At 45.0% G+C, this 12,165-nt stretch overlaps 1 protein-coding gene across 7 annotated transcripts in view; it reads right to left on the bottom strand.

The window, feature by feature from the left end:
• MCPH1 (microcephalin 1) overlaps positions 1-12,165 on the bottom strand; it is a 273,487-nt gene that overhangs the window by 212,158 nt on the left and 49,164 nt on the right. For 6 of the 7 annotated variants that reach the window (XR_015249902.1, XM_086703096.1, XM_086703094.1 and 3 more), the window contains 2 exons: positions 10,253-10,339; positions 6,349-7,713 (listed from right to left, as the gene is read on the bottom strand). Coding sequence is in view for 6 of the 7 variants with exons in the window: in XM_086703096.1 (XP_086559222.1) it covers positions 6,349-7,713; positions 10,253-10,339 (1,452 nt within the window). In the remaining variant the exon portion in view is untranslated. The remainder of the gene's footprint in view (positions 1-6,348; positions 7,714-10,252; positions 10,340-12,165) is intronic. The other variant, XM_086703093.1, reaches the window with a different exon arrangement.

The following is a 12,165-nucleotide window of genomic DNA, read 5'->3' as shown; positions in this document are numbered from 1 at the left end:
TTTGGGACACATGCAAAATATTGATGTGTTTGACACAAAAAAAAAACTCAGCTAACAAAAGAATATATATATTTTTTTCGTCCAATAAAACATCAAGTTCACTTTACAAATACAAAAACAAATCTAATCATGATCATCAAAAGATGTGGAATCTTTTCCTTTATAATCACTATGAAGATCATTAAAATTTATTAAAAATTTTTTTAATGTTTATTTATTTTTGAGAGAGACAGAGACAGAATGAGAGTGGGGGAGGGGCAGAGAGAGAGGGAGACACAGAATCCGAAGCAGGCTCCAGGCTCCCAGCTGTCAGCACAGAGCCTGACGCGGGGGTCGAACTCACAACCTGTGAGATCATGACCTGAGCCGAAGTCGGATGCTCAACTGACTGAGCCACCCAGGCACCCCCATTAAAATTTATTTTAGTATGTAAACTAATGTTAATACCATATAACCTTTCCCACAGGGAGTAATTTCTCCATCTTTTTAATTCCCTGATACTTGCATATAGATTATCTTGACTGTATCTTCCCTACTTGTCTTAGTTCCTTAAGGGAAAGGGATAGAACTTTACAGCAACCTTACTTCCCCTTGTATTTATCCCAGTATCTGGGACACAGTAGGTGAAGAGTAGTCATAATAAGGAATAAATGAATAGATGAACAAATCAAACAATCAACAGGTTGTAACCCCTTCCTTACGGCCAGCCTTTCTGTTAAGGCTGACTAACCCACACTGAGTGGTTGGGTTGCTTACCTCCAGTGAGTGTACTGGCAGGTCTGGGAGAGAGGGTTGAAACAGTCTTCTCAAAACATGTGTATTACTTGAATTGTCAAAAGGTGCAGTCATTACTCTTCAATTTAAAATATTTAAGGGGCACCTGGGTGGCTCAGTTGGTTAAGTGCCCAACTTTTGGTTTCGCTCAGGTCATGATCTCGCAGTTCATGGGGTTTGAGCCCTGTGTTGGGATCCGCACTGGCAGTGTGGAGCCTGCTCAGGATTCTCCCTGTCTCTCTCTCTCTCTCTCTCTCTCTGTCCCTCCCTCACTCTCTCCCTCCCTGTCTCTCTCAAAATAAATAAAATTTTAAAAAAATATTCAAGAAATACATGTTTATGTATACCTATGTATTTGATACAATAGTAATTCATAATTTCTCTTGAATGCTCAGAATATGTGAAATATTGAATATCTAAATGCCTATGATTTGAAGGGCTGAGTTATTAGGTATATGTGAAATATTTTTAATTCAATTTAAAAAAAAATAGTATATCTCCTACTGATTCAATGAAATGTAAAATACGTCAGTAAGATTATCAAACTTTCTCATTTGGTTGCAAAACATACCTGAAATAAAAAAACACTTGTCTACCTTAGGATTATGAATTATGAAGAAATACACAAAAACGCACCTTTTACAAATCACATAGCATTTCTGCCTCTAAACCCCATACTGAACCATATTAATCATTGTCTAAGCAGACACCACTACTCACTATGCTACTTCTTCCTTCAAAGTCAGGATGAAGCCTTGTAATTCCTTCCCAACCAAGAGCTATACAGGCAATGGCCCCGAACCAACTGAAGTCAGCACAGACACCATTTGTTATTTCCATCTCTGGGATTGATACACTAAGACAGAACAGTGCTGTATTATGAAGGCTGTAGTGCAATTTAAAATATCTACTTCAGCAGGGACTGTACGATATGACGTACGTGTGCTAATTTACCTCCATCCAAACACCCACTCCAGTGGTCAGCTAACAGGTTAACAAATACCACACTCAAGAGACAACTGCTAGAAATCCTTCTGCCCAATTACTATTAGACCTTTTGCTAACTGGCAAAATGGATCAAAGAAATGAGTTATACTTAGTGGGGTCATCAGTTTGTCAATCAGCATAAACCTTTCTCTGGTTGAATCCATAGATTCAAGAAAACTGGACTGGCTAATATATTATAGGGGGTCCCCCCACCCATGCATGAATAGGGTGTAATAATCAAGCAAAAGCCACACCTTGTGTTCCTGGGGGTGATAATATCCAAGACTTGGTCCCCTAAATGGCCGTATGACAAACCGCAGGGTCAAAGTACATCTGGTGGCCTGATGCTGACGAGGTTACAGAAACGTCACCCTAGAATTTTGTAGGCAGCTCGTATGCATTGCAGGCAAGATATGCAGGGTTCATCTGATGGACAAGACCGGTGAGTTTAGCATACAGTTTGCTTTGTGGACAGTTCTCCACCTACGTGCCAATAAATGTTAAATAAACGTCTGTGTGTCTGAGACGAGAAGTGCCAACTTTCACCAGCTTCCGACACTTGTATTACCTATGAAAAAGAATCCGATAGCTGTACGTGACCAAACTGCTGGGATATGGCACGTGTCTGTAGTGACAGGTAAGATTTTTTTCAAGCACAGCAAAGAAGAAGGTTATCCATTGAACCAGTGGACAAGAGTGAAGGTGTGGCTACGAAAAGAATTTCCTTCCGCTTTTGCCAACGGCCATGTGGCCTCACTGGAACCCCCTGAGCCACCTTTGCCATTGAGAAACAAGTAGGAGCTGACTGTGAGCTACTTCAAGACGACCAGGCAGCTACTTGGCAATTGAAACCAATTTCGGGAGGTGGTCGGAAGGTCCGTGGTTAGCGGTGGCACGGCTGCTGGAAAGCCATCTCAATAGGTGAGTCACGTCAGGCAGCTCTCTACACTTTCCGTCCGAAGTGAAAACGTTACGTGACATCTCCATCCCATGCAAATTCGACATGGACAGAACTCCTGCACCCGAGCTGCACGTATTTCCGGGTTTTTCAGACCCCGATGCAAGAACAAAGGGAATTTATTTTGACGTCCACTCGACTGCACAACTGACAAGCTTCCACCTATCCTCGTTGGAAGTGACTAATTTGCTGTGTAAGACACACTAAAAGGCACGTATCAAGTGAAAAATCTCACAGATTTCCATAAATGCTTTATATACGATGAATATGCTTGATGAAAACCATCTGCTTATGGGCTGATATCAGTATCTGGCTGTACCTATCTGTCTGAAAAGGCGTGTTCGAAAGGAAAACATAAAATTTTATCGTACATCTGCCTCAATAAATGTTTGCAATCCATTCTGAAGATATGAATGCTCCATCTGAACCCCAATCAAGAGAAAAGTAATTCCTCTCCCAAAAAACAGAATTCTGTTCTTCTCATTAGGCCTACATTACTGCACTCAAAATATTTGAGTTTTGTCAATAAAAATTTTGTAAAAATGTCTTTTCTTCTCTTTGTGTAAATAGCCACGTGTCTTGATTTTGCTTTCTGGTCCACAAAGCCTGAAATAGTTACTATCTGATTCCTTACAGAAAAAATCTGCGGACCCCTGAAATGGACTAAAGAATGAAGTAAATATATTGCTCTATTGACACTGATATGGAAATATCTGACATTTTAAAAAAGCAAACCTTACGGCAACGAGATGATATAATCCTATTTTTGCAATAAAATCCCTTTGTAACATCTACCCTCACACCCTCACTGGGCACCCCCCCCCCCACACACACACACACAGAGTCTCGAAGGAATTACAGTGAACCGGTGACAGCAACTGCTTCTAGCAGATGCTCCACAACCAGTTGGTTCACGAAGCATCCAGGGTGACGTGCAACTGAGAAAGCCCATCTGGTGACTCCCCTGTTTAAAACCCCCAGGGGCTTCTCAATCACACTTCAAAACCAAACAAAACCACTCCAAGTCTTGTCAGGTACTAGAGCCCTGGGGATCTGGCTCCTGGCCATCTTTCTAGCTCATTTCCTCCCAGGCTTCCTTCAGCCCAATGAGCTGCAGCTGCACTGGCCTCGGTGCAGTTCCTGCAAGCACTTTCTACCCCAGGGCATTTGTACTTGCTGTTTCCTCAGGCTGAAACATAATTCAAGCAGTCACAGGACTACCGGCTCTGCGATGTCTGGTCTGAGGTCTCAGGTCACCTTACCCTAACTGCCCGCACTGCTGTGGTGCTGTGTATCATCAGGCTCACTGATTGACGTCATGCTTGCCTTCATCCACTGCGTCTTCCTCACTAGAACATGACCTCTATGCAGGGCACACACTGTTTGCTTCCCTGACATCTTCCAGCAAACTAGACAAGTGCCTGGGACACAAGAGGTGCACAGCTAAGAGCTGTCATGGGAACTCACAGGAGGAGGTACCCGAGGGTGGGAGAGCAACATTTACTCGAAGCAACTTCTGTTACTGCGAGCATACACTTGTTTACAAAATTGTTCATAAAATTAGAGAATAAAAGTCTAAAATGAAAAAAGTACTGATTAATATGATTTCAGAGATTATTTAAAAAAAATTAAAAGTTTCTCCCTCTGTTCCTGTTCTCCTCACGTTTCTTACTGACTCTTTCTGTAACTTGTGCTTGTAACCTTTAGTGCCACCTTCTACCTTCCATACCGACAAGGGCAATGAGTACAAGTGAACTGAAAGCAGAAATTGAAAAAAGACTTTTATTTCAACATAGAAGACTTGGAGGTACCGCTTCATGTACAGAGTATTATTCCTGCTCCACAACTGAGCACACAAGCAAGGTCTAGAGTAAGCTGCAGGCTCTGTGCTTCCACCCCCGTGGTACGTTCCCAGACAGAGGTGGGACACCGGCTGAGCTGGTAACAGGCAATTTAAACCCATCAGTGGGTCTTGATTTTATCACAACAAAACAAAGGGATTTGGTTTAGGCTAGACAATACAGAAGTCTCTCCAGCCCTTCAATGCAATGATTTTCTGTCTTTGTGGAATGACATCAAACAAAGTGACCCTACAAGACATCCTTACATTAGAGGGCATAGAACGTCTGTTTCTCGGAGTGAAGTTCGGTCACACCAGGGCCCTGGCTGCACACCGCTGTGTGACAGCCCACATCAGATGAGGCCGACATCTGCAGTCCCCTGGAGCGCCCAGTGCTGGCCCCTCGGGGTTTTCCACGTGCTCCAGGCCCCAGGGGACTGTGGACGCGGGGGAGAGTGCTACAACATCCCGCCTGCAGGGACAACCGCGCTCTTTCTGAACGACGTCGGGGCTGCGGGGTGCGCCTCATGTCTGCAACCAGCCTTTCGTCCCCCGAATTTATATTTTCACATCATTGAATATTATTCAAAGGCTTTAAAAATAAACAAGATAAAAACCGAAGAAAATGAGAACGTAAGCTTTAAGAACAGGATACTCTTCACTACCAAAATAATTCTATATATCTACTGTTTTATATTAACCTTAGAGTCAACATGATTTTAAAATAAATATTTTGAAAACACATACTGAGGCTAACACAAGATATAGTTTGTCAAATGTTATATATTTTCGGAAAGCTAAAATATTAAAAATATACAAAATTAATCCTCTGTGAGGCTATTCTGGGGACTTTATACCCAAGGAAAAGATCTACAGCAGTGATTATTTCAACCCCTATAACTTCTGCATCTTGAGAAGGTTAGTTAAAATCATAGGGTAAGCAAACAAATAATCAAGGATAAAGTTAGTCTTATGGAAATTTCAGCTTCATCTTTCGGTAAACATGGTTAAAGTTCAAGATTTCATCACTTTTGATTGCTGAAATTTATCTGTGCTTGTAATCAAAGTGTAAAATAAAATGTCTTCTATTGTTGCTACTTTTGCTACAATTACACAGTTTATTACGATGGCTACAGTTAAATTACACACAGAAATAAAAGTCTATTTAAATCACAGCTTAAAGCAAAGTAAATAGAAGCCAACGAGGCCTGTTACGATAAACTTACCCTGAGCAAAAACGTTAAAAACATTTTTCTTTATAACTAACACTGCCCCAAGTTTCTTCAAAATAAATACTGCTAACATATTTCCACAGTTCCTTTCTCGTACCTTCTCTTTTCCTGGTGGAAGCAATGCTCACACTGCCTTACTATCCTCCTGGCATCAAGAGCCTCACTCCTGTGAGCAGAGAGATGTTCAAACCCTCCGTCAGAACGCCTGTCTGCACACCAGCCATGTTCCAGGAGGAGGCTGCATGCAAACAGGGGAGCACCTGCTCTGGTTGACTTCGCACGTCAGGCTTCACTCACTTGTCACCCACATGGAAAGGCTTGGAGAAACGTATTCCTAACAGCAGATTGGACCAATGAGCCTAGAAATACCACGGGGCGGTGAGCCACCTTCTCCTAAAGAATCTATCACTGGAAAACATCAAACACCCGTTCTTTAAAAATAAAAAAAGGAAAAAAGCAAACACTTTAATTACGAAAAGGCTGTGGTGACTTCACAAGACGGACACACCGTCCCATATTCCCATAACCAAGACACCTGGAAAAGGAGATTCACGTACTTTCACTGCATCCTCTGGACACATCTTCCCTCTGTTGGGCGGAGGTGTCCGCGGTGCAGTCGCCTGCAAAACCCAGCCGGTCGTCAGGCTGCGTTCCACCGCAGGACTCCCGCTTCGTCCGAGGGCAGTCTTCTTTCTGCACGCTCCCCACGCCCATCAGCTCTCTGGCTTCCGCGCTGCCCCCTTCCAGGGGACGTGAGTCCCCGTCAGGTCCTTTCCCGCCGAGCCCGTCCGCAGCAGGCAGTGCGTCGTGGACCGGAGAGTCTGCGCCATCTGGGCGCGTACCCTCCCCTCTCTGAGCACCAGCCTGCGGACGACTCCCTGCGGTTTCCTCAGCGGCCAGGCAAGCCCACGCTGCGTTTGCTTTGTCACGTGTGGGTTTCTCAAGACTGCGGCGACTTTGTGCCGTTAAATCGCTCGTGGGGGCTGGGCTGGGATTTTTCCCAATGCAGGAGAAGTCAGACGTCTGCAGTATGTTCCTTCTCTCCCCCCGAGAGAGGCCTCTGCAGATGAAGAGAGCAGGGCCCGCTGACGACTGACACCCGGGGAGAAGACTGTCCGAGCTCCTCTCCTTGAGGTTGTCCGGTGAAAAGTAATCGTCGTACGAGGACACGCCGCAGCCAGGAGCCTGGGCAGCAGCCCCGGGCCCGAAGTGCAAGCGGTCCCCCGACGCGAGGAGCCACTCCTGTGACATGCCGGGTTTCCCGCGGCATCTCTTCTTTAGTCTTCCTGTCGGGGACGAATCTGAGATCTCAGACTTTCTTCTTCTCTTCGCCGAGGAGCTCTCAGATCGTGAATGTCCCCAAGGGTGGTGTTCTGTCGCAGATAACATAGGGGGCAGACCGTGTTTCATGCCAAACACCTCCCTGGGTGCTCCCCCGGACCACGTGTCGGGGGTGACCGCTTCACCCGCAGGATCCCTCTGCCGACTTACTTCTTGTTCTGAAAGACGGCCCGAGGGATTCTGAGGAGTTAACTGGCTGAGGTGACCAGCAGGTGCCGACGAATGAACACTACCGGTCTTCAGTGCAGGTGAAGGATCAGCAGGTGCTGACGAATGAACACTACCGGTCTTCAGTGCAGGTGAAGGATCAGCAGGTGCTGACGAATGAACACTACCGGTCTTCAGTGCAGGTGAAGGATCAGCAGGTGCTGACGAATGAACACTACCGGTCTTTAGTGAAGCTGAAGGACCAGCAGGTGCCGATGAATGAACACTACCGGTCTTCAGTGCAGGTGAAGAAACACACACACCACTTCTACTTTCGTCAACGACTTCTCCCACTCTCCTCTCCTGACTTCCACACCCTGAGTTTCCAGAAAGATTGTCAAAAGATGAGTCCAGAGCACCAGCAAAGGATTCATCTGGAAAACATCAGTAAAGAATTAACTTTTAAGATGCTTTCAATTATTACAGAAGTAATTTTCAGTTAACCGATACTTCTTAAACATTGCTACTGGTTAAAGACAGTATCAACCACATCCACCTGAGGACCCCTTTAGGACCAGCATTTTTCACTAACGAACCCAGGCGTCAGCGTGTGCATGGACAGCACGGGGTGGGGGCGGGAGGCAGGGACAGACCTCCACCACCATCACGCTCACCTTCTGTACATTCACATGCATGTGCACGTGTTTTCAGAAAGAGCATTGGCACCTTGTTCAATTCTCAAGAAGGTCAATCATTCTAAAAGGTTAGGACTAACACCATGGTCTAGGTCAAGTTCTAGCCTTTCGTGAACACAGCCCACCGACCCCCAGTCCTCCACTCAAAGCCTCATGTTGTATTTATATCCAACAGTGAACCACCAGGTAGATGGTAGGGTGCTGTCTTCCCTTGTGTCTTGTACATTTCTTGAGAGTAGTGCTAAGTTGACCGCCTCCTGTCTCCCGAAAACTGCAAGCGTGTGTGTCCCTCCAGGCCCTGCCTTCACCCCACACTTTAATCTGGGTAATACCTATCCGTACTTCAAACCCTCCCCCCACCCCTCAAACGTGCCTATCTCTGAACCCTCCCGCTGCACCAGGTCTGGTTGCACACATCCTCCTCTAGTATGCAGAATGCTGCCTGAATTTCCCAAAAGCAGGTGTCCTAGTGTTCTTATTATTCCTATCTGTCCCTCTCACTAAACTGGAAGTTCCCAGTACACAGACCCTATTTTCTGGCATCTGAGGCCTCGAGCCCCACAGAGGTGATCCACAGGGAGCAGCGAAGCCCACAGGGCAGGGAGGTGCTGTACCCACACCGAGTCAAGGAGCCTGTGTGTCCCTAAGTCAGGAGCAAGAAACAGAGGACACTTTTAATACCAGCAGCTGAAGACGCTTAGCACACTTTTCAAAAAGCTGACAAGCAGTGAGACATGTCATTGGGCATAAATTCTGAGGTCACACTGCCTAGGTTCAGGTCCTGGACTGGCCAATCACAAACTCTATGAACTTTTACGAGCTGCTTGACCTCGCTGGCCTAGTTTTCTTGTGAACAAAATGGGGGTGACAAGGGTAACCATTTAGTAGGGCTAGTGGGGGAGTTAAATGAAACACAGTATGTAAGATACCCAGAACAGCACCTGTGACACAGGAAAAATGAAATCTGTGTTACATACTATTACTTGTGTCCAACTTAGGTAAAATAAATCCATCAAGTGTGAAATAAAAAGATTATTTAAGATAAATGGGTAAGTAATTCCAACACACACCAAACAGATTATAAAAATAAGCCACACATGGGACACCTGGGTGGCTCAGTTGGTTAAGCATCCGACTCTTGATTTCGGCTCAGGTCAGGATCTCACAGTTCGTGAGTTCGAGCCCCGCTTCCACCTCCATGCTGATGGCACACAGTCTGCCTGGGATTCTCTCTTCCCCTCTGCCTGACCCTCCTGAGCTCTCTCTCTCAAAATAAATAAATAAACTTAAAAAAAAAAAATAAGCCACACACACATGAAAGGGAGCTGTAGTTTAAACTCCTAATACCTCCACACTGTTCTGTCATCTATCCCTGCTGTGACTTTCATAGGATATTCTGTAACATTTCAAGCACTTTGAACAGCTAGCTCTTTGCGGGGGTCAGTGATTCTTATCTGGGCCCTACTGTCAGCTGAAACTAGGTGGTTATATCACATTTCTTAAAATTTACTCAAAGGAAAGCTATAAGCATGAAAAATGATCATTCAAAGCATAACACAGGCTTCCACATTTAAAAGGTGTATGTATAATATATAATTCTAATTTTATTCTAATACTTGGCTAAAATGTCTTTTTATTGTTTATGTATTTTTGAGAGACAGAGACAGAGCACAAGCAGGGGAGGGGCAGAGAGACAGGGAGACACAGAATCTGAAGCAGGTTACAGGCTCCAAGCTGTCAGCACAGGGCCCGAAGCGGGGCTCGAACTCACGAACCGTGAGATCATGACCTGAGCCGAAGTCGGACACTTGACCGACTGAGCCCCCCAGGAGCCCCTCCAATACTCTGCTTCCAAACAGAAATCCATCTATCTTCTAAATTTCTCAATGATCTTTCCACACCTCACGGACACTCAGTCATATGCTCCTTGTAGTCACGATATACGGTGTGAAACAAGCAGCCCTGTGTTGTCAGTAACACAGTCTACAATGCATGCGAATTAGTACTTATAGCACGGATTTTTTTTTTAAACAATGAGCAATAGTTTCTGCCAAGAGAGCAAATGCCTGGGAGAAAAACCGTAGGAATCCCAGGTGATTTAACTGATGAAATTTCTCATACGCTAATTGCATTACAATACCTATTTTTTATTACCTAATTCCAGTGAAATTCATGAATTCTAGTTTCTAGCTGTTCTTCACATCAGAAGAAACTCCAAATACGAAAATCATAATATTCTCAAAGTTTAAATATATCACAGAAAAGAAAATAACCTTACCTGAACACAAAGTATCACGTGAAATGTTCCAAGCTTCACACGGGGACTTAAACGGGTCATCGTGAGACTTCTCAAGCAGCTGGGAAGCTGAAAACATAACCGAACCCTTCATCAGATGCACCTCTGACTCGTGGGAGCCCACGGCAAACCCACTCGTTCTGTTGTCCCACACCATACCAACATCGATTTATGCCTGTTAGCTCACACTCCCGACTTACTACAAAACGGTAAGCACAAAAAACTCTTACTCAAATCTACTGCAGATGGTGAGATTCGTAAAAACTAATCTACACAAGTCATGTTTTTTTAATTTTATTTTTTAATTTTATTTTTTTCATCTTTGAGACAGAGAGAGACAGAGCATGAGCAGGGGAGGGGCAGAGAGAGAGGGAGACACAGAATCCAAAGCAGGCTCCAGGCTCCGGGCTGTCGGCACAGAGCCTGATGTGGGGCTCGAACTCACGGACCGTGAGATCATGACCTGAGCTGAAGTCGGATGCTAAACTGACTGAGTCACCCAGGAGCCCCTACATAAATCATGTTATAAAAAGGATTAAATTTAGGATAATTAGAGTTAGAAGAGATTTTGAAAAGTCAGTTTGCCTGGGCCTAAGCAGAAGCCCAACAGAGGTAAAGAAATATTCTCAATTCATCTTGTTGTCTGATAGTCAAGGCTCCTTCTTTTAGAAGCAACCGTTAGCCCTGTAACTAGAGCAGCGGTTCTAAGCCCTGGGCATCTTGGCTCCCAGCGGGTGACGGTCACGTCTGCAGACATCACTGGATGTCACGTGGGTGTGACCTGAATACTGCTGGTGTGCAGTGAGTGGGCAGAGGCCAGGGATGCTGCGAGACACCCTGCCAGTCACAGGACAGCACCTTCCCACCACCCCTCACGTGCCCTCAACAAAGAATTGATCAGCCCAAAATGTCGATAGTGTCAAGGTTGAGAAACCTCAGAGATTTCACAGAAAAAATCCAGGACATCAATCACTCAACAAGTAAGGTCACAAATATCATCTTCAAAGGCTGTGCAGACGACAAACCAGAAACAAGAAAGATGTTTTGGTCTCATACCCAAAGATGTTTGTTAAAGAGACTCACAGCATGCTTTCTTGAGGAAACATAAGCAGACAATTTAAACCAAGATAAAAGAGGTGAGCACACAGAGAAGTGTTTCAGATGTTGAATTCTGAGCTGTGCTGGATGCAGTCAAGTGGCAGAATTCACACCGCAAAGTAACGGCACAACGCTTGAGGCATATAAAGTATACACGTGATGAGACAGTAAGCGGAACACTGCTCGCTCCCTAGCTCCACATCCACGCCCCCCTCCTCTTAACAGAAACCTCATTCTATCAGTGTAGCCACGCTCTCGTAAAAGACCGTTTTCAGCCTTGTTTGTAGTCTCCTTCTCAGGCTAAATCTACTACAGTCCCCCTTTGGCTGTCATCCTGGGTGACACTGGTCATCAGGCAAATCAAACTACGTGGATGAACACAATACAAAGGACTGTGCTTTACTTCTTGGATTATCTGGAGTCGTTTTTTGCCTCTACAGTTCTCTAGCCATAAATGCTTACAACCAAGAAGAGCTGTAAGACTGAGTCCTATTGGATCGAACTTCTGGTATACCAGGTTGCCCACAGGAAGCTAGCTCAGCTGGGAGGCACAGACATTTTAAAGCGGAAGCCAGACACCAAAGAAGACTAAGCAGAAAAATGAGACACAAGACTCTTGAAAACCACGGAATAGCCACCCTATGACTTGTGCTTAGGACTCCTTTGACGTGGCGGAAACACGCACCTGTATCTAATCTGAGCCACTGGTTTTGTTTGTTACACGCGGCCAAAGCTAACCTTAACCGATACAGGTGCCCACTGCACATTCACATACAAATATAAATTCAAGATAGGCT

Source organism: Puma concolor, chromosome B1, assembly GCF_028749965.1.
Source record: "Puma concolor isolate L17-30 chromosome B1, mPumCon1.1.hap2, whole genome shotgun sequence".
In the NCBI taxonomy this organism is placed as follows: Eukaryota; Metazoa; Chordata; class Mammalia; order Carnivora; family Felidae; genus Puma; species Puma concolor.
Note: the sequence above shows the minus strand (reverse complement) of the source record. Positions and strands in the feature narration are given on the sequence as shown.